This window comes from Saimiri boliviensis, chromosome 3 (genome assembly GCF_048565385.1).
Source record: "Saimiri boliviensis isolate mSaiBol1 chromosome 3, mSaiBol1.pri, whole genome shotgun sequence".
NCBI classification, from domain to species: Eukaryota; Metazoa; Chordata; class Mammalia; order Primates; family Cebidae; genus Saimiri; species Saimiri boliviensis.
Genome location: NC_133451.1, coordinates 155,664,007 through 155,688,500, shown reverse-complemented (window position 1 = coordinate 155,688,500; position 24,494 = coordinate 155,664,007). Strand labels below are relative to the sequence as shown.

Sequence of the window (24,494 nt, the reverse complement as noted above, 5' to 3'; positions counted from 1 at the left end):
ACAGCTTTAATCATGTCTAGATTTGTTTTCTTTTTATTCAACTTTTAGTATTTAATGTCAACTTAGAGTCATACAGTTATATTTAAAATTACACCATGGCTCTGAATTAATAAGCATAAAACATTTATGGTTAGTCTAATAACACAAACTATAAAACAAAACTATTCCTATTTTGCCCCCCAAATTCATATGGTGATAGTTTTTGATACTTGTGTCTTCTTTCATTCAGAATAGAAATAGTGTCACCTTCTAAATCTAAAGCAAGTTCCTTACATAATTTTTAAAAATCAAAAAATTGACACTAATTACTTTCTTTAAATTAGAATGTTTTAATAATAATTGAAGTTGTAGGTTTTTTTTTTTTTTTTACTGAATATGCAGTTAGTTTCATAATGAACATAATATATATTTTGATAGTAGGAAAAATAGCATATATTTATTTATGTTTTTGTAAGGTTCTAAAAAGCTTAATGAGACTGCCACTGTCATTTATACAAAGATGACAAGGAAATGGCAATACACTTAAAAATACAAAAGAGATCATTGTCAGTACCAAGAACTTTTTAATTCTATACCTCTGAATGCTAAAGTTAAAACTGAAAAAATGCAAGGAACCAGCTTTTACAAAAAAATAGGTGAATGCAAACATTGAATAATGTACTTTATGTTCTTAAAAATATGCTTAAAATTATTTTTCTTTTTATTATTTTTATTTTAATGCATTAGCAAAAGATCCATTAAAGTATACATGATGTATTTAGCAAAAGGAGACTTTTTAAAAATGAGGAATAATTTTGAACACATCATTCTGTACTTGATATGTTATTCATGAGCAGTTTCTGAGCTTGCTTTCTCTTATTTTTGTAATAATGTTACAGTTTGCTAAGTTGATATGGAGAAAAGGGATACACTGAAAGACTGAGTAAATACATGTAAACATGTAGCATATGGCCATATATTCAGAAATGCCACGTTTAGATTTACCTTAAAATGTCAAGGAATATTAGTTTTACTTTACCTTTAGTTTTTATTAGCACAATTAAAAACACTAAAATACCACTTTCATTTTTAATTAAAATTAATAATTGCCTACAGCATTTTAAATAATCATGTTAAAATGAAAGAAAATATTTTCTGGAGTTTCAAAATAACATTGCATTTTTATCATTAAAATATTAAGGATTTGTTTAGAATCATAGACATCGTATTTAAAAGAATCCAGTCTTTCAAATGAGACAATAAGTTATGTATAAAACAACCTCGATCTTCTCAGCAAATAAAAAATGTAAGATTAATATAAAGTCAAGAATGCAGTTGATAAAAGTTATATTGCTATTATAATTTCAGAAAATTTTACTAGTCAAAACACTTTAACATTTTTATAGTCATTCTTGTTTATAATTTTGGCTTCATATTTTGAACACCATCTCAAGATTTTTGTCAGTAAATGAACATGTAATTCAGTTCTAATCAGCCTAAGCAATACAGTAATAAAGGCATAACTATTTGTTATTTCGATACTTGTTGCTTTCTTGCCAATATACAGTCAATTCCTAAAAACTGAAGGTAATCATAAGATACTCAACAAAATTGCATTAAAATATACTTGTGAAAATATTTCTTTAATTGACATACAGTGATAAATTGGACTGAAAAAAGTGAAAAAAAAGCTGCATTATAATAACTAAATTTCTAAATCAATGGAGCTTTCCAGAGTCTAAAGGGAACCATTTATTTTCATGGCCCATACTGCCTTCATATTATACAACATTTAGACTAGTCCAAGTATACCAAAAATCATTCTGGCTGTCTCCTGACCTAATTTTATTTTTGCCAACTTGTTAACCTTCTTGAAATTTCAACTCTATTCATCCATTTCATAATTTAAAAAATAAACTTCTAAAACAATGTATTCAAAATACTGCTAAAACTTAATCTAGACCTTTTATCAACAAACTTTATTTGGGGGACATTTTTTAGGCATCTACATTATGTCTGTGTGCACTTCAAGTTTTTAAGTTGATTGAAATTGCAGAACATGTTTTGTTTAGTAACATTTCTTCCAATCCCTTCATTATCGCAGCCTGCCTTCTGTGAGTTTTCATAATTTGTTGAACTCAGTAATGTAGTAAGAGCATATATAGAATTGAAAATAAAACGAATTTTCTTATTGATGCACATTACCCTCATATTTATATACCTCTGTGTAGTGTTTTCTCTAGGATTTGCAGTTTCCTCTAATGTCATAAATATAGCTTCGTTATCAAATGTTAAAGTCCAAAAATAAATACTTTTATAGAAGACCTTTTTAACATTTCTGTCATATAGGACCATACACCATTAAATAAACGAACCTCTCTTGTAGAATTTCTTTCTTTTTTACTTGATATGTCAATTTCTGCTTAGTTGTCCTCCATGTTGTACCCCTATGTGTAATTTGTTTCTGGGGGTGGGTTGTTTTGTTCTTTTACTCTTCGATAGACACACAGGCTTGTGAACCTAATTTTCTCACTTTTTCAGTTTATTTCTTTGTGACAGTTTTCTGGTCTTAGAATTATACTAGTCATTCGTTTTTTCATTAAATTCCTTTATCCACAAATTATGAATAAATCTGTCATTATCAAAAAAAGTTTACTTCAACTCTATGAATAGGAAACAAATGATAACTTGGCATCAGAAAAAAAATTTAACCCTGTTCATTTTCTCTATCTGAATTTTATTATATTTTATGCTATTTATTTTAAAATATTATTTATCTTACTGTATTTACTGAATTTTATTATATTCTACTTCTCTGAAAAATAGTCATCTATTCAGTTTGTATCCTTCCTCCAGTTAACTCAGTGATGCAGCAGTTGATTGAAATTCTCTGTAACACAACATAGATGAGATATTACAATATATTCTTTTTTTTTTAAAGTTGTTGTATTGTGTTCTGTCTCAGATAGTAAAATTTAAAGTGAAAGCTATAAAAATCCTTCTGAGGTGCAGATATGAAACATAGCAGTTGTTATATGTATAAACATCTGGTCATTTCTATAAGCAATTCTTTTTTACTTACTCAGACATCATCAGTACTTCCCTGTGACTTATTTCAAGTCATTTAAAATTTGTGCCTTTGGGTAATTTGGAACTAGTTAGCATCCAAGAAATTTCTATTCTCTTAGTTAAAGAACAATTTCATCGTTTCTTTTATCAATATATTTATCTTTATAATTATCTGCAATGTTTAAAAGTGCCATTTTAATGACTTCAAATTGAATTGACTTTATTTTGATAATTTGACCTGTGTTTCACCCCAACCTTTATATTCTAAATATTCAAAACTTACACAGTTATAAGAACTATGCTTTGCAACTGCTTTCTCACTATTTATTAACTTTATTAAAATCCACTTCAGCTCCACTATGATTTTTCTTCCCAATACAATTACTCTCTTGGCATATTTAGACTCATTATCCAGCTACGCATATTATAAATGCTAAATAATTATATGATAAAAAATGAACTAATGGGCATTTTTAAAGTATGTAAATTTTCATTAATGTTGTCCTTATTAATTCATTTATGCGCACATGCAGTTTTTGATACCTCCAAGCAAACTTATTCTTTTCTTCCAGTTTAAAAAAAAATGTTTTGAATTAGTTATATTTTTTTGTAACTACACCTACAGATTTTTACATGGGGAAGTAGAATTTAAATTCAAGATATTGAAATGCACCCAACTAGGGCATTTGTGTAAAGTATCATGGAGTGTTTCAGGACTTGGAGATTTTAAATTTCTTTTGATTTGTTTTAAGAACTTATTTCATATCCTAAGGCACAGTTAAATTGTTTCATATTTCTTAACCCTTTTAGAATTTTAATTACTCTCTTACTCTCCCTTCTTCACCATCTGCAATATCATATTTCTTTTATTTACTAGCAGCTTCAATGTTAGCTCTCATCTTTCACCATTTTATAAAGCTAATAGGTTTATATTTTCCTCTAGTCACTTTTTTTCTTATTTAATTTCCAGGTCGAATTTATTTATTTGCATTTTAAAACTACATTTTTGAGTTCCCAGATATATGGTTAAGTAAAATATTTAAGGCCATATAGGGAAAACTTAATTGATAAAAATTAATTATGCTTTTATTCAATATTTCATAGTTATTTAGTATTATTATTCATCTGTTTTTCAAAGCAGTTTGTCTCATGTATATTTAGGATTTCATAGAGTTAACATTTGGGATAGTGATATTATTTATATACCTCATTTTATATTACAGATCATTTTCATCCTCTTTCTTATTTTGTACACTAGAAGTAAAACTGTGTAAGCATTTGCCCATCATATGAGCTTAACAAAATAAGGCTGTCAATTAAAATATAAATAGAATTATTCAATGAAAAGAAATATCTACTTGTTAATTTTTTCCTGCTTCATCATACTGAAGATTTATGAGTCAAAAAATAAATGTGTTAAGTTATAAAGGTATTATAAAAGTCTGGATTCTACAAATTCAGTTGCCTACAAATATTGCTAAACATGATTGAATACTCAAATGTGCCAGATATTTTTTGGGTGAATTTTCCTCCTCTTCAATCCTTTCCATAGAAATTAGATAGTGTCATTTAGATAATATAGATTAGAAACTGTTTGGAACTCTGAGATTCACTCTTCAAGTTTAAATAATATTATTGAATTCAGGTAAATTCAGCATAATGTGAGTCATTTTAATGTTTCCTGGAGTAGAACAAAACATTTTAGGTTTTGTATTGAGTTTCATTAAGACTTCCTAGTCACTGTAAAGCTTTACCTACTTCAATTTAAGTGATGAGAGTGTAGGAGATTCAAAAATCTTGACTCCCAAACTGTAATTACATACCAAAAGATGTGGATAAAAACATATTATAAGCTAGAAATTTTGCAGATAAACATCAGGATTTTATTTCTGATTCCATAATTCACACCTTCTATGACATCATATATATGTATTATATATAGTAACAGCAAGGCACTTACCTATATTCTTTCTCTTAGAGATGTAATTCTTTTAACTGTATGGATTGAACAGACAATGTTTGAAATTAACTTTGATAAAGTGTCTATATGTATACAATACGCTGTTAGTCTAAATTATCAATGACAACTTTAAGTTGTTCAACAAGAGATTATAAATACATTTTATACGTTCTGGTTTCATAATTCAGTTGTATGGATACACGCACATACATTTACACACCATATAGGATCATAATATTTTTAATCAATTATATTTAATTTTAAATTGTATCTCTGGAACAGACTTTGATTATGTGCAACATAGGAGTCAATTTAACTAATGGCTACTTTATTATCGGAAGCTGTTAACATGACAATATGATGCTTGTTGAGAATGATACCTGATTCAATTCATTTTAGTCTTTGTTGTTGTTGTTGAGATGTAGTCTTGCCCTGTCACCTAGGCTGGAGTGCAGGGGCATGATCTTGGCTCACTGCAACCTCCACCTCACCTGTTCAAGCGACTCTCTTGCCTCAGCCTCTGGAGTAGGTGAGGACTATAGCCATGTGCCACCACGCCAGGCTAATTTTTTGTATATTTAGTAGACACAGGGTTTCACGGTGTTAGCCCACATGATCTCTATCTCCTGACCTCGTAATCCACTGACTGTGGATTACCTGTAATCCAAAGTGCTGGGATTACAGGTGTGAGCCACTGAGCTCTGCTATTCTATTCTATTTTTTTTTTTTTTTAAGGTACTGGTTGTTAAGTTTACAATACTTAAGTATAGCAAAATAAGCTATGACACTGTAGAAGAAACAGGTTTTTGGTTTTAGTGGTTGTGTGTTATGAGAAAGACAATATTTTTAACTGCTAGTAAAAATGTAGTCAGTAGGATCCATCCCCACTTTAAGATTGGCCTGAATCTTATACTAGATTCCATTATTACCTGTGTTTGATGGTATATTTTACAAAAACTCGAAAATGGGCTATCACCAAGTGTTTTAAGGCTCATCTATGTCAGTCACTATATTTGGGCTGAAAATTAGGTAGTTACCACTTTATTCCATAAAAACATATTTTAAAATGTTTTTATTGTATTTTTCAACTAAATGTCTTTAAACAAGACCTAAGTGTAGAAGTAACACATGACTAAAATCAATGTCAATATATATTTTCTGGATTAAATTCTGAAACACACTGTATACAGAAATAGTCAAGATAAAAGAGCTCTCCCCGTCTATCTAACAAAACATATCATTGGATTTATTTATTTCTTTTTTGTTTGTTTGTTTTGTTTTGTTTTGTTTTTTGTTTGTGTTTTTTTTTTTTTTTTTTTTTTTTTTTGAGACGGAGTTTCGCTCTTGTTACCCAGGCTGGAGTGCAATGGCGCGATCTCGGCTCACCGCAACCTCCGCCTCCTGGGTTCAGGCGATTCTCCTGCCTCAGCCTCCTGAGTAGCTGGGACTACAGGCACGCGCCACCATGCCCAGCTAATTTTTTGTGTATTTAGTAGAGACGGGGTTTCACCATGTTGACCAGAATGGTCTCGATCTCTTGACCTCATTATCCACCCACCTCGGCCTCCCAAAGTGCTGGGATTACAGGATTGAACCACCATGCCCGCCCTATTTCTTAAAGTGCAACACACAGTAGAAAGTTCTGAGTTAACAATGGCAACAAGAGACAAAATAGATGTAATAATTTTTTCTTGATGATATACACCTGGTGGTGTATGTATTAAATCATATGTAGATTTAATCTGAATGGTAGGAATAAGTATGTAAATATGAGAGCTCATGTTACAGCTTGTCAGTTGCCAGACATTGTATTCTTAGAAAATGTATAAATATCTTGAGGCTGACCTGAAAAATTAGTACAAAATTCTTGTACATTATTTTCACCATTAATAAGCCTAGTTCTAATTCCAGAATTAATTGTCTTGATAATCACTAATAGTACAGATTTTAAGTTTGTTTTCTTTAGAAATGCAGATCAGATGGTTACATTAGAGGTCATGAAATAGCTTTTCTTACCTCAATCTTTTTTTTTTTTTTTTTTTTTACTAATTCTTTACTTACCTCAATCTTTTTTAAAAAACAATAGTAACAGAGAACAATGCTATACAGAATCTAGAGAGTTCTCATAAGTAATATTTTTAAATATTTTTAAAATGATGAATAATTTCAAGCATATACAATAGCTGAGTGAATAGTGTACTAAGTTTTCCCTGTTTTCTATCATTCAGCTTAAAGAATCAACTCTTGGCCAAATTTGTTTCATCCCAATAATGATACAACTGCTCCTTAATTAAGATGTTTTAAAGCATCTAAAAGCATTCTACTGATTAATCCATTAAAGTTTACACTATGCTTATAAAAGATGACGTTTTTAACATAACCACAAGAGCAATATTTCTTTTTAAAAATAAATGTTCTATCATTGTTTATCTATTTATTATTTGTTTCCATAATTTTCTCATAAATGTTACCTATATTTCCAATTGATTTGATTCATGGCTGAAATCAGCTTTACAGGTAGCAGTTTTTTTGTTTTAAAATGTTTTTATCAAAGAATAATATGCATACAGAAAAGTAGAAAAGTCATAAATGTATAACTCAAGAAATTTTTACAAAATGAATACACCTGTTTAATCAGTTACCAAAATATTTCCACAAAATATGTTAAGTAGCCAAAATATTACCACTATAGTATCTCAAGAAATCCATTCTTCTTCCTACTCTCAGTCACTACCACCCAAAATGAAATACAGACTACTATCCTAGTCTCTAACCAAAGATTAGTTTTTCTGGGGTTTAAACTTTATATAATTGGAGAAATGATGGAGTGTGTTTGAGTTCCAATAAAATTAAGTAGCCAGTTATTTCCTTGATAATACAGGGAAAACCATCTGCAGACCCAAATATACAGAAGTGTGTGAGCAAAGAAGACAATTTAGTTAGTAATAATCATCCAAAGTCACATTGTCTCCACCCTTAATCCTAGAAGCAATACACGCTTTCTTCAGCATTTAGGAAGATAATAGTGTTCTCCTTGAATATAATTTCTCTATCTTTGGAGTTCTCATTATGGCTATTCTATCAGAAATGCTTTATACTTGTCTTCATATCTTCCTTATTGATTGAAACATAATGTTCTGTTAACTTGGTGGCCTTTATAGAAACAAATATTTAAATATATTGACTTGAATACCAGCTACTAGCAAAAGAGTAGAAAAATTGCGACGTCTGTATTTCATTTTTCTTTGAACGCAGATTAGAAGATTGTGACAAATTGTAGGCTATGATGCTTAAAGGAGATTTTAAATAGAGTAAAGAGATTAACATTTTGGAAAATGGCATATCTGAAGAGAGTTTAAATGGCTCTAGGAATTGTGAGTTGAGAGGAAAAGTAAAGAGGTGACATAATAAATGTTAAGTATTTAAACAAATGCTACACAGATAAGATGGTAATCAGTTAATCTGTCTTTATGGAGAGCAGAAAAGAGGAAATGGATCTATATTGCTCCTGTGAGATTTAAATTACACATTACAGGAAATATTCTAACCCTGACATCAGTTCTTGCTCCTGAGGGATATGGAACATTTTACCTAGAAAGCTTTACAAACTATATACGTATGCATATGCCATCTGTGATTTGGTGAAATGTCACCTTCTAGTCCTGCATTGTATTTTCCCACAAAAATCCCTTTCCTCTCTGCATCTGGCAAAGGAGGGATGGTTTAATTTACTTGAAGATAAAAAAGAGACAATTGAAAAAGTGTTGGTTTTAATTCCCTCCCTTCCTGTTTCTCTGTGACTTTTTATTTGTCTTTCTTCGGAATTTTTTAGAGGAAAAAGATTTAGTTTCTTTGAAGTCTTTTTTTTGTTTGTTTGTTTTCTCTTCTCACATGTTGAATTGCAATGAAGAATGAAGTGTTTAGGAACAAAAATTAAGAAATTGTAGTTTCAGAAAGATATTTGGGGAGATGCATAGAGTATAAATGCCAAGTATGAAAATGTCAACTATATACATATGCAATAAATACCATAGATTGTGTATATTAAAAAGTATGCATCATTACAGATTTAAAACTTCATATTATATGTATTAATAGCTTACACATTAAGCTATTATTGTACAACCAAGTCAGTTAACTCTAGATAAAAAATATCTTAACCTTGTCTAATACTGAAACTTCTCTTTATTACATTGGCTTATTTCTCTTATAATGAGAATTTTTCCCTTTTGGTGTCGCATCATCCTCTACTGAATGTTAAGACAATCCATAGTGGCTGTTAGTATAGAATGACTGACAATGAAATAAAAATGAAACACCCATTATTAATCATCCAAAGTCACATTGCCTACTACCCTTAAAGCTAGAAGTAATACATGCTTTCTTTGTCATTTTGGAAGATGAAGCAAGCAGATCATATACGCCGCATATATGTTTTCTATCTTGAGTTGATATTTGGAGATTATAATATAGCCTAGCTTGGTAATGTGGAAGCCTGGATTAATCGTATACATCAGAAAAATAAAATGAAAGAGAAAATAATCAAATGGAAAACTTGTGTTGGCTAAGCATTAATACTAAATTTAATAATAGTAGTAGCTATCTACTGAGCTCCATTTTATAAGCATGAGTAAGTGAAATAAGACAAAATAAAGGCATCACTTTTGTAAATTGTTACAAGGTGACAGTTCTCTTCAGTCAAGGATCATGAAGTAAGTCCTGTGAAATAGGCTATAGTAAATAATTTCAGAATCAATTTATAAATATTTTACATTATTATATAAATATACATAATGTTACATAGGCTAAATGACCGGTATTAGACAATGTAGAAATGCCTTTTTTTTTGATGGATTGAAGTGAATTCTACCTACTTTGAGCTTAAATTAAGCTAATGATCGAGGAAATCTATGCTTTCAAGTTTTATTATGGAGTGGTGTGAAGATTATTTCTCAAGTTATAGCAACATAATATTGACTCCTATTGAAATTATTACAAAAACTTAAAATTCAGGCTTACATTAGCATTAGTTTTAGGAAATACTTAACATTGAATAATTTAATATTTGCCTCACAGTTAAATGTGAGCTTGAGATCTAGTAACATATTTCTTGATAATGTAAATCACACCCTTTGTGATAATTTTCATAGAAATTGTTTTCATAGTGTTTATAAAAAGTGTGATCATGTACCTAGCACAGAGAAAGATTACCTTTATTGTTTTCAAGGAAACATCTAAAGTAGTTACAAAGGCATATGATATTATTTTGAAGTTAATTTTAAGTCTGTGCTCTTTTTTCTAATCCTTTAAGATTTTTCTCATTTAACTTACTTTCCTCTCTAATTTCAGAGGGATATCAATTGGCCCTATTATTTTCAGTATTATTATTTGTTGTCAAGAAGCACCATAACAACTTAAAACTGTAAAAAACTTTTTAACCAGCTGCTTTAAGCAAGTCTTCCCAAGCTACTGACAAGAACACTGTGACCCACATTCAAGAAAACTCATTGTTGGGCACAACTGTATTCCAAGCACAGTGGTCTTCAGTGTTGTTTGGCCTAGAACTAGATTAAATAAATGTTTTCATGGCCTGGAGTATGGGAAAATGCTTATGATTCACAAACCCATCACAGGCTGATATATGGAAATAAGATTAATATCTTAATTTAAAATACCAATATAATAGCCAAATAAACTGAAATACTCTTAAGACATCTCTATAGGAAAAATAAAAAATACTATCAGAACCCTGGTTGATAATGTAAAGGGAATTAGATCAACTTAATTGCCAGTGACCACACATAGCCCGATGCATCCTCTTTTGATGTTAAGTGATCTGTACCTACTGCATAAATCAAAATATTCCAATCAGGTTATCTCAGTGTGATCTGCGCTGGGTCATCCTAGAAACATTGAAAAATACTAACCATGGAAAAATGCAAAAGAATTTTGAATTATTATGTCCTCCCAAACCTCATGCAAATCCAGTCTTCCTTTGAGATTTTTAGCAATGAATAAGCCTAACTTGGACACACTGGATTACTCTTAAAACGATTTCAGCTTCCTTTTAAATGTGCCTGAAGCACAAACTGCTCACCTGGTTGAATATGGTATACTTAGTAAATACGTGCTTGAAACATACCCTGCTCATATTGCTTTCAGAATAGGTTTTCCCCAAGAATCACTAATTTTATCCATTTTGACTTTATTGTAACTTGGAACTTTTAATTTTAGAAGATATCATTTTTTATTTTGTTCTCCAAGTATGCCTTTACTTCCTTTGAACTTATAGCCTACTACAGATTTATGAGTCGCCTTTGTATGTGTTCTCACATCAGAGAAGCAATGTGGTGAAGAGCACCAGTTACGGGGTCAGTCAGCCAGGTTTCAACGATGGATCCAGCCATATACTGGCAGTGGGACCTCTGTAATTTCTTTAACCTTCCTATAATTCCTTTTCCCCATCAGTGACATAGATCCTCCAAAGCTCATTATGGAAATTAAATTATTTAACATATTTAAAGCAGTGAGTGCCTGCCCAAAAGAAGCACTCATTAAGTGTTCAAGGCAACCATATATTCAGTTAAAATTGGAACAATGACATCAGGCTGAGTATGGACAAAATTACAATTCTGGGCTTAAATAGAACTAATTATGCTCTCTTTTACTCCCAGAGAAAAATCAGACTCCAAATGTTCTTTTCACAATATATCACTATTTTACATCTGCCGTATATATATTCTTTCACGTAATACACATTTAAAAAGTACAGTCTCCCTATTTTTCTTTTCTCTCCAAGAAACCAATGGAACAGATATTATAGAACCAAATGCATAATTCCTAGCAAAGATCAAGCTGTATTTGTTTTATATGTTAATCACAAAGCATGATTAGAACTTTTAAAAGTTTATATTTTCATTATTTTACTTAACTTTTATATTTACAAGTAAAGATACTTGGTAATGCACAACAGTGAAAATCAGCTGAAGAATACTCATTTTTGAAGCAACAGATTTTGATTTCAGTATGGGAAGTAGCATATTATATTTGATAATTGTAGAAAAATAAAGGATTTCTATTTGCTCAGGTAAAAAAAATAAAAATGATGAAGGTCAATGTCCATATAGAATTTGACTCATCTAAGTCTAAGGAATTGTACCGGCACATTGTTGCAAATTCTAGCCTTATACAAGATATTGTTATCCTAGACAGTTCTGATAGCCCTGTGTGAAAGATGTAGATGCCCTAAAATCATCAAAGTAAATGAACACAGCCTGTTAGTATGGAACATTATGTCCTTCTGTAACATATACCAAATATATCTCTATATGCCACAGATCAATATTTGAACACATAAAAGCCTAGAGATACTTTTGCCTCCTTTGTTCTTTACTAAAATCTTATTGTTGGATAAACCTGATTATCTCAGTCAGCTTTCTATTTGTATTTTTGTACCTCTGTCTTTCAAAGTGATCAGATAGTGTGACAAATCCCTTTGAAAAAACAACTAAGAAACCAGTCAAACTTTAGTTTCAGCTTACAGTTTATTCACTGGGCTCTCTGTATTATTCTCATGTTTTTTATTTATTTATTTATTTATGTTTATTTATTTTTTTTAATTTTTAATCTTCCAACTTCTACATCAGTTTTGCATGTATATCACTATTTTGCTCAATTAACAAGAGACCTAACAACTAAGTTTTAGTGCCTGATTTCATTTCAGAGTCATTCTCATTTATGTGTATTTCTCTTATGAAAGCCAGTGTGCTGCTTGCTCTCCCTTCCTTCCGTCCCTCTCTCTTTCTCTCTTCCTTTCTTCTTTTTTTGAGACACAGTTTCCCTCTCCTTGCCCAGGCTGGAGTGTAAAGGGGAGATCTCAGCTCACCACAACCTCTGTCTCTCAGGTTCAAGAGAGTCTCCTGCCTCAGTCTCCCAAGTAACTGGGATTACAGGCACCCATCATCATGCCTGGCTAATTTTGTATTTTTAGTGAAGACGGTGTTTCTCCGTGTTGGTGAGGCTGCTCTTGAACTGACCTCAGGTGATCTGCCAGCCTTAGCCTCCCAACGTGCTGGGATTACAGGTGTGAACCACCTTGCCTGGCCCTCTTTTTTTTTTTTTTTTTTTTTTTTTTTTTTTAATTAAAAATTTTGGAAGCAAAATATAGACATGAGGAAAGATGACAACTTAAAATACTGGTGGTAGATTGAAATGTAACATGGGTTATTTTTGCATAGGAAATATTTAATCAAATATATGTGACTTTTAATCACTAGAAATATGTTATTTGAAATGCTGTAATTCAAATTATCCATGTGTCTTGCAGACTAGATCTTCCTAGGGTAAGATTTACTTGTGAGTGTCTCTCTATGAAAGAAGAAACCTAGAAGCAATTATTTATTTAAAAAGTTTTAGTTTCACCGTTATTAAGTGAATTTAATATTAGTCCGTGATCATAATTTGCCTTACTTTTTCTTCATTAAATGTTATGGAAAAAAAATCCCATACTCTTCTATCAGTTGCTAGCTTTTGTTGCTGTGGACACTACCTGAGGCTTGAGATAGTGGCATGGAATCCCTACTTGGAGCATCTCGTTTCACTACTTTTTTCCTTTCACGGTCATCCTTAGAACTGAGTTGGCCACAGAGTATCCAGGCAGTCTTTTTGAATGCAGTGTTTTGTTACATTATGAAGATTTTGAGTAATGGAATGCAGACTACTTCCAGAGATGGAAAGTATTAACCCTGGGTTCTTCCACTGGGTTCTGTGAGAAGGCAGCTGTATACTTTGTTTTGTGTTCCTCAAATCCAGTCCTTTCTGACTAGCCTTACAAAATCAATGAGGACTCCTCTCTTTTACTATCTAGCTTTTAATATTAACCAACGAGACTATTTCTCCAAAACATTCAACTCATATTTTCCTCTTTATACATTTTCTGAGGCCCTCTGTTGCAGCCACAATAATGTTCATCCTTATTCTAGTTTTTAAAGACTTTTATACTTAAGCTCTGCCTGTTTCACATCATATAATGATTTGTCAGCTTCTTCATGCATGCTTTTTCTTAAGCCCTTGCGTGTGTGTTTACACGTTCTATCCTTCTGGCATCCTCTCATCTGAAAAACCACTTTTCTCTGCATGACCATCTCTTACTCATCAAGCAGGATTCAACTTATTTTACTTTTAATGAGAAGACTGCTCAGACACTGAGATACAGACACTCTAACTGCGACTTCTTATAGATTCTTATACATAATTGCAGTCTTTAGAATATTCTGTGAAACAATTGTCGGTCCATTGGGCTGTAAAATCTTTTAGAGCTGAATCACGTGCTTCATTTAAGAGTCCCATGTTCCAGAACTGTGTCTGGAACAAAGTAGATGCCCATAAGTGCTTATAGACTACATCAATGAATCAATAAATGAAATATCCTGAAAGGAAATGAGGTGCATTTCTTTGGTCTTCAAGATAGTTGTCTCGGCCTCTACTCTGATTTAGAGAAATAGTAAAATTATGGTAGTCTCTGAATAACATTTTTTTAAAGGCCAAATAAAACAACATAAAAATATTAAGCATTTCCAGTCCTAAATAATCTCCCCTGGATTTTATCTTCTTTCAAATTTTCATGATTTTATTCTGGTCTTAACTATACTAGTTCTTTTATTCTTTCTTCTGGTACATCACGTTCTCTTTCCCAGCTTCCTCAACCTCCCGTTTCGCTATCACTCCCTGCTACTTTCACTAAGCTATTTTCTTTCAATTGTCTGCCATGTATCATTTGCAAGCATATATATGTAAACACATATGTAAACACTAAGTAAATATAAGGTAATCTTAAATATAACCAAAAGGGGGAGCCATTGTGGATATTTAATATTTATGAACAGGAGGTTGTTGATAATACTGGGTATCTGTGGCTGGAGGCAATTCATCTGACTTTTCCTTCAGGTTTCTGAAGCTTTTGTGTAACAGTTTGTACATATATGGCATCTTACTTATTGTCATTATTGCATAAATTATATTTGTTTCACGGCATTATAGTAACAAATGGGTATATCAGATGCTGTTTTTTAAAAAATAATGTTGAAGAATTTTGCTTTCCTTATGAGAATGTTATTATGAGATATGCATGTAGTGTTGTACACTTGCTATAGTTTAATAATAATGCAAATATTTTGTATATAAGTATACGTTTTCAAAAGTGTTTTACCAGAATTCGTCACTGGCTCCAACAAAGATTAACTAAAATTTGAACTTTTAGTTAAGTTTATTGTCATACTTTGTATAGATAGTTAATATATAATGCATCATTTTTACTTTGCTAGGTAATCAAATGTTTATAATAATTAAGATGATCTCTAATTGAACACCAAATTTAAAGTTTCCAAAAGTAATATAATGATTTAAAGATCTAAATCTTGGCATCCAATTAGAATGCAATTAAATTAATTTTAACCTTTAACAAGCATGACATAGTCTTATTTCAATAGTTTAGCATTTATGTGATTTTTTAAAGCTAAGTTTAATTCACCTCTTATCAATTTTCAAATCTCTAATTATCTGATGACAGGTTAAATTGAAAGGAAGAAAATGAGGTGGTTTAATGAGTTTCTAGAGTATAACTAAAACTAAAGTATGTACCCAGGTTTTCATTTTAGGATAGGCAGTTAAAAATTATATCTGATATGTGAAGAATAAATAATATTTTATTTAATATGGTATATCCATCTCACAAAAACAAAAATTTCACTCAAATAACAAGGATGAAATTTAATCATAAAACAAAGAAATAATTTAAATAACAGTTAAGATTATGCAATGTATGACAATCAGAAAAATTAGTCAATAACTAAAAATATTTTATCTATATAATTTTGTTTCTTTATCTCTTTTTGAACTCAGATGCCTTAATTTTAAATTATTTTGATGGAAATACATAGAAAACTTATTATATGAACTAGTCCTACATTATAATTTTTGGCTTTTTTGCAGCATTTTTTTGGCTTTAGTGGTGAGTAGTGACAACTGTGCTATCAAGAAGTAGATGCCTTGAGGATGACATTGCCAGACTTAACAAATAAAAAATACGTGGCACCTAAATATTGTATGAAACATACAACTACTAAAAATTATTCATTATCTGAAATGCAAGTGTTATTGGGCACTCTTCATTTTTTCTGGCAACCCAACTCAAGGGGTCATCAGAACATATAGTCTTGGGGTTCCTAATCTGCTTTAGTTCAAGGTTGTTTTGCTGCTTCTCTTCTCTATGGTCAGTTTTCAGGGTATGAGCATTTTTAACCCCCTTCTATGTCAGCCCTTCCTGCTTTTAACCTTCTATTTGCCTTGACATAGAAGTAACTGAATTATGTTAGGGGAAATCCCATCACCAAGCATGTTAAATAGCCATACATTTACACACTGTTTCTAAGTTGTGTGTGTGTTGTGTCTTCTTTGAACATACGTTTGAATAAGCTGTTTAGAAATATTTTCAACCCAGATATTCCACTTGTTTACATTTCTCAAATCTGTTGGGTTGTGGTTAAATTATTTTGAAACTTTACCTTTTTTAGGTACGTTATTGATGGTTAATAAATTAACTACATGGCTATATATTTTTTTAATGAAGGTCTTACATATTTGTATTTTTCTTTCTCTTCTTATATTGTTGGAATTTTTACTTCATTTTCATATCAAAGATGAAGTTGTGCACATCACAAGTAATTGGAGTAAATATTGTGATACAATAGCTAATAGGTTTATACAGGCATAACATTCCTGTTGTTGCGGGAATGACCAATCCCATTCAGCATTTTCTTGCCTTCTGTTGTGAAAATCAGTGCTAATTTCAACCTCAAAGGGCAGGTGCTAATTTAGTCTTTTTGTAATGTTGTTTTGAAGGAAAACACTTGAAACTAAGTGTCTAAATGTCAGTAAATATTATCAGCTCTGTACTTCTCAAAAAAAAAAAAAAAAAAAAAGAACCGGGTACATTTTTAAGTATGGATATTTTGTTGGAACTTCAGTACACACAATACTGATTCAGTAACTTAAATGAAAGTATCTTTTGTTGTTATTAAAGTAAGGTATGACTGAGTAAATTGCCTTTAAAATAAATTTTAAGGATACTTTATTGCTAATGTAAACAATGCTATTTTCAAATATTTCTGAGAACAAATCACAATTTCCTTATTTTAGTGGACTGCGATGAGGGATTCCAAAAAATGTTTTAATGACATTCAGAGAAAGATATGTTATATTTGCATTTCCTAAATATACACCAATGTAGGGTCAGAACATGTGAAAAATAATTCAGTTTCCAAACTTTACTCTGAGATACTAATTGGGCAATGGTGTTCTGTTTCTCAAATAGAGCCTGGAAGGGTGGCCAGAGTGCCCAGTTTAGGGTCATATCCTGTTATTTTTCTCCTGAGGAAAAATGTATTAAGCTTCTGAACATGATTTTTCACATTTTTAGAGAAACTTGAACTAAGTTCAAGAACATTTTACAAAATTCTGTAAAAGTACATTGTCTTGGCTTTTTTAAAACAAATGTTTTAATTTAAAAGTTTAATGTTTTTAGAGATTCACAATCAGGTCTTTAGAATACTGACAATTCTTTCTAAATGAAAAAGTTAAAAATGATTGCTGTTTTTAGATATCTTCCTCAAATCAATTCAAATAATAGTATTCAAAGTGTTTTCTCTATAGGAGTTAATACACTATCACTTGTTTTTGTCATGGTTAACAGCACTCTTCATTAATATAATTAATTAGAAGTATTACTAAATCAAAGAAAATTGAGTTACTATAACTGCATCTATTCTCTTAATAATATGAGAGGTAGCTGACATACTTGCAGTAATCCACTAGGTAGATATTTCCTGGTGAAACGGTTGTAAATGTACTATTGCCTTGTGAGAAGACAGTTTTGATTTACACATACACAAATATGCATGCAAACACATACATATATAGATATTTCTAAGTACCTACTGATTCTCTACTTAGAAAAAAATCTGTAATGTCTCAGTGGATTCACTTTGTCACATAAAGCTATATGAGGGTTATTGTATACCATTGTATTTGTGAAGTACACTTTTGGACAAATATAAGCTCCTACTTTTAAAGCTCTTAAGTCCTTCGCATAGCAATGAAATTTGGTTTAAAAATAAACACTGATCAATACTAATTTCTGAAAATCTCATTGGTAGTAAATTGGTAGTAAATTCTGACTTGATTTGGAAGGTACCTCACAGATTATGAAATAAATTTATTCATTGCACACACTCTGCTAAATGAGAAAATGAGGCTGGATCCATTTTTAATTCATAGCTTAAAGTGGTACATAGTCTCTTTCACAATGGTAACATTAGAATTTTAGGAGAGATGGCTAACTATTTAAGGGTGCCAGAGTTGCTAGAATGAGAATGTCTATGAGACAATTATTATGCTCAACATGCTTCTCTCTTCTATTTAAAATGATACATTTTATTTGTTCATTGATGTGTATTTCTATTTCACAAAACTGGATTTGCCATTTTTCTTATTTTAAAATATCTCTAGATTTAAATTTTAATTTAATAACTGTTAACCACAAACTACATTGCAAGTAGGTGATATACATATGAACTCCATAAAAATAAATATCTGGCTTTACTATGTATTTCTCACATTAATGGTCTAAAGGATTCTTTGAGGCATTTATTTTACAAGATTTGCTTTTTGAAAGACTAATCAGGTTTATATACAGGACCCATTATAATACTACTGTCTCCAAACTCCTATTTTCCACCTATGTTCTATAATCCCTTATCTCTATCAACATAGAAGAAAAAGGCATTCTGTTTGATGAAAGGAAAACAGTAACTTTAGTGTAAGAAAGTATGAACCTTATGAATTAAAATTAAGAACTGTAGTTTGACCAGGCATGGTAGCTCATGCCTGTAATCCCAGCACTTTTGGAGGCCAAGGTGAGCAGATCACTTGTGGCCAGAAGTTCAAGACCAGCCTGGCCAACATGGTGAAACCTTATCTCTACTAAAAATAGACAAATTAGACTGGTATGGTGGCAGGCACCTGTAATCCCACCTACTTGGTAGGCTGAGACAGAAGAATTGCCTGAACCTGGGAAGCTGAGTTTGCAGTTAGCTGGGATCACACTACTGCACTCCAGAGCAAGGCTTTGTTTATCAAATAAGTAAGTAGATAACCAAAGTAATCAGGGTTTATATATATATATATATATATATATATATATATATATATATATAAAAAATTATATAGAAATAAATACATGTATTTTATATATTTAAATATATTTTTACATATTTAAATTTAAAATCTAATCTATAATTTCTGGGGAGAAAAAGATGTGATTTAAAATCCAAACAATATACAGCTATATTTTCAAAAATTAAAGCAAATATGAGTGTTCAAATGGAAGGTAAATGAAAAATCAAGCCGTTACCCTCTTTTAATGGTTAACACTACTGTGCTCATTTCTGGATATAAGGTTAAACAGAAACTAAAACTCAAAAAGATTTTAAAGGGAACCCTTAAAGGTGGCTGAAGAATAAGACAGAGGAAAGTTAAAATAATGGATTATTTAACCGTACAAATTTCTAGTGGAGGCTCACTTTAAAACTATCCTGAAGACTGTGATGTGCTTTTACAGTCAGCAGCTGTTTCTGCCTTCCACAGGGGGTAATGGGTTCAAATTCTTGTATGCTAGATGCATTTATATGTAAAGAAGTGTCCTGATGATGAAAATTATTGAACACTTGAATAAGCTCTGGAGTAAGTTACTGATCTCAGCTTCTGGAAATTTTTCACTGTAGTAGACAGTCTCAAGCCTCAGAGATATTCGAAGAGTGTCCTTTCTTTAAATTGCTGAAATAGATTAGCTTATTTCATAAACTTAATGTATTGCTCTAGTTTCTGTGGTTTATGCAATAATAAAGTATAAAGAGTATTTTCTTTCCTCTTTTGCAAGTTTGACAATGTGAATATTCCATTCATTAAATTTTTATTTTAATATATTATATAAAATAATTTTTACCAGGCAATTATATACAATAAATAGTATGTCAGTACAGACAATTTTATAATTATTTTTGCAACAAACATGTGACAGTCTTTTGTCTTAAGTCATTAGTCAATTTAATACCTTAAAATTTTAATTTTTTAAAGTATTTATTTTTTTCTCATAGCTTACTCTCAGTTGCAAATTATAAAAGGCAAAAATAAGGTTTCACAATATAAAGAAAAATATACACCATTGAACTTTTATTAAAAATTATATCTATGCCAATTTGTGAGAAGGTAGATATTTGTGATTGTCTTTTATGTTAAGGATAAGCTTTCGCCTATAGTTTAGATATTAAGATAAGTATCTTAATCTAGCATTTATGACCCACTATGAAGAATAAATGCACCGAATGAATGAAATTTAAAATAAACACAGTCCTTTTCCTATTACTTCTGATTTCATTTGACTGAAAATAAAACCTTCTTTCCTAAAGAGTGACCAATTCCCTGCAAGCTGATGCATAGCAAGAAAAAAATGCTTTTATGAAATAAAAAGACAAAGAAATTCTCCAAGTATGCTTTGATAATTTCAAAACATACATGGACCATATTAGAAGGCATAGAGATTCTGTGTGTATTTGACTCATTCTGCCAAACCTGGAATGCATCATCAAATGTATAGCCATGTTACTTAACACTGGAATAATCGTCCTGGCACTGGCTCTAAAACGTAATCAATTATTTTTTTTTTTGGGGGGGGAAGTGTCAGATAATATTTGCTTGTTACTTGTCCAACATTAGCCCATACAACCCTAAAAGAACAATAAGTTTCGTTTGTTTGTTTTATGAGGCAGAGTCTTGCTCTGTCTCCCAGGCTGGAATGCAGTGGTGGGATCTCAGCTCACTGCAACCTCGACTTCAGGGATTTAAGCAATTCTCGTTCCTCAGCCTCCAGAGTAGCTGGATTACAGGCCTCAGCCACTAAACCCTGCTAACTTTTGTATTTTTAGTAGAGATGGGCTTTCTACATGTTGGTCAGGCTGGTCTCAAACTCTTTGGATCATGTGATCCACCTGCCACAGCCTCCCAAAGTGTTGGAATTAGAGGCATGAGCCACTGTGCCCCACCAAGAATAATAGATATTCAGTATTTAAACTCAACTCTTAAAAGGTTTGAAATAAAGTGGATGTGACCAAAACATTAGTAATAGTATAAACTATTTCTAGTTTGGCTAGAATAGGATAGTTGGCTCCTCTGTATCCTTGGGCTCCTTGTCTGTGGATTTAATCAACTGTGGATTAAAAATATTTGGCAAAAAATTTTCACAAAGTTTCAAAAAGCAAAACTTGAATTTGCCATGCACTGAGTACTACCTTGAATATACGTGAATGAAGAGATGTGCCTTGTGTTAGGCATTATATTAGACGTTCTAAGTAATCTAAAGATGATTTAACATATTTAGGAGGACATCCGTAGGACATATGCATATATCACAGGACATTTATAAGAGATTTGAGCATCCTTGGATTCTGGGGTACCCTGGAACCAGGCCTTCACAGATACTGAGGGAGAACTCTTCACACTCTTCACAAATGTAAGATTAGCTTCTGACATGGAGGAAATCTTCCTCAATCTAAATAGTTCTAACCTTTAACCTCAGATCTTATATTTCTCCTATTCAAATGTGCATGACTGAATTAATGCATAGGTGGAAGGAAGTAAATCTAATGAAAGGTGATTATATTCTTCAGACAATAACTAGAATAGGTGAACTTTAAATAAGTAAACCTGTAACTCTAACCAGCATTAAAATGTCTTTTAAGCTTATGTTTATATTTAAGATATTTAGTATATCATGTGTTAAGCTTCTGTGTTCTTCTAACTTGAACCATTTAAATAATTTCTTTTGTTAAAAAGAAACAATTTCTTTTTGCATCCTAACTAAATCTAGGGAACATATAATATCTATATTAGTGGCTTTTAGGCCATAGGTAATCTTTTAAGTGAACTAGAAATGATATTTTATTACTCTAAACATGTGCTAGGTTGACTGCTTTGTGAATTTTTATTAGGATGTTGTTTTTCACTATATTAGTTTTTTTCACATAATGAATTAGTTTATAGGTTGCGTATAGGTCACTCCTGAGTTTCTTTTGTCCTTAAACTAAGAAAAGAATATTTCCTCTAAATCAGCATTTTCTAATTTTTACTATTTTTTAAAAGAGGCCCCAACCCAGCTTATTTGGCAAAAAGTAATACGGCTTGTAGGTGACCATATTTCCTGGATTGTCCAGAAAAGCACAAAATCTTGTATAATTAATAATAGCACTTCTTTTCACTCACCAGTGGGTCCAGTTTGGACGACAAATTATTTGGTGACTTTAATGATTTCCTCTGATTCATTTGATCAGTTTGGACTTCAATGGTTTCACTATTCTAATTTATTGAATAATTTTCAATTCTGATTGGTGTAAACAAATTTATTTGAATTATTTCACATATAAGTTTCTCATGAAACAGCTTGAACTCAAGGACACAGAAAAATAGGATTTCATTCTATTAAAATAATAATTCCATTTTCTTGTAGAATATCCTCTGGAATATTATGACCTGGTTATAATGGCTACCATGTTGTACAATATTGTCAGTAATTCATTTTATAATTCTTGATATCATATAAAATATGCTCTGATTACTTTCAATACTAGTTATTATGCTACACAATAAATTTAGATATTTATTTTCACTTTCATTTCTGTTGATGATGGTGACGATGGTGCCTGACTGCTATGGTTTTTTTTTTTTTTTTTTTTTCGAGACAGAGTTTTGCTCTTGTCACATAGGCTGGAGTGCAATGGCACAAACTGGGGGCTCACTGCAACCTCTGTCTCCTAGGTTCAAGTGATTCTCCTGCCTCAGCCTCCCTAGTAGCTGCGATTACAGGCACCCGCCACCATGCCCAGCTAATTTATTGTATTTTTTAGTAGAGACAGGGATTCTCCACATTGGCCAGGTTGGTTTCAAACTCCTGATCTCAGTTGATCCATCCACCCACCTTGGCCTCCTAAAGTGCTGGGATTATAGGCTTGAGCCAGCTCACCAGGCCGACTGCTATGGTTTTAGTTGATGTGCCTGCTAAATGTGGACTAGTGAAGAACTGTTTCATGGTCAGAAACAGAGCTTCTGAGGAAAAATAAGTAAGTAGGGAAAAATAAATTCAGATAAATAGATAATTTTGAAATGAGTTGAAATACCAGAGAATAAGATTGAGATCAATGTGTTCTTATCTTTGTTTTAAAAAAAGCAATTATTTGTGAGATTAAAATAATTTCAGTTTTGCTATTTGAGGTACTTTGTAATTTTTAGTAAGATATATGAAACTTTTATCTAAATTCAACCATCTTTATTTTCAGCACATTATATGTCTGTTATGTGCCAGATACTTACTTATATGACACAACTTCTGCTCTCATTGTGCTTTTGGTCAAATATTATGAAATTTATGGATAAGGGAAGAAATACTATTTATCATACAGGTAAACAAAATACTTAAAATTATGAAATTGGAGCAATCAAATCTGGGCATTCTGCTTTGTTATTTGTTATATTTGATATATTTTATACAAATGGACCAAATTTGATAATATCTTTTCCCCCTTTGCCTTCATTAATTCCTTTATGAGAAAACAAATTATTATAAATAGTGCTTTAAAAAAATATATCGGCCATAAAAAGACTTGGTTTTATGATTTAATGAATGAGATTTAATAAACCTAGAAAAGTGAGTCATCTATAAATTGTTTAACTACATTAACACTTCCTGGTACACTTTTCTGTAATATATATTGGCTTAATACATACAATTTATAGTTTATGAAATTAAATGTAAAACAAATTACTTGTAGATTTTGCTAGAGACTATTTCTAGAAATGTAAGGGCCACACATTTTTTTCTATACTCTGTACCTAAATAGTGAAGTGTAGGGATTGTTTTAGATAACTTTAAATAGTTAATGTTCACAAATTTGGTCTTTGGTATATAAAATATACATTTCCCATGCAAAACTAATCTATAAGAATATAAAAGTTACCATTTTCAGAAAATGAAACAACAAAATGGCAGTGACTACTAGCAGTGAAAAAGTATGACACTATGACACTACATGTGTTTGGTATGAGGGTACAACTAGTTTCTAATGGTATTTCTTTCTTTTACAATAACATGTAATTCTAAACTCCAAAAGTCGACCTCTTTTTCTTAGAGTATTTTTCTTTCTTTTTCACAGCACGGAAAAGGATATGCTAGTCAATTCTACAGGACTTACCTGAAGCAGCATGATTTGCACAAAGTCGACCAACAAAAGCATCAACTTTTCAACTTCATTATCTTGGCCATCCAGTTAGTCATATGTAACTGAGTATTAGATTTCAGGAGGAGTCATCATGGCCAATTATAGGA

At 31.2% G+C, this 24,494-nt stretch overlaps 1 protein-coding gene across 2 annotated transcripts in view; it reads left to right on the top strand.

Annotated features, from left to right (window-relative positions):
• The window catches only part of PCDH10 (protocadherin 10), a 60,083-nt gene that overhangs the window by 16,125 nt on the left and 19,464 nt on the right, over positions 1 to 24,494 (top strand). Inside the window, exon 5 of one of the 2 annotated variants that reach the window (XM_003927701.4) lies at positions 24,322 to 24,494. This exon is cut by the window's right edge and continues 449 nt beyond it. The exons of the other annotated variant lie outside the window; for it this stretch is intronic. Within the exon in view, the coding sequence (XP_003927750.3) occupies positions 24,322 to 24,341 (20 nt within the window). The 3' untranslated portion in view covers positions 24,342 to 24,494. The remainder of the gene's footprint in view (positions 1 to 24,321) is intronic. 2 annotated transcript variants of the gene reach the window in all.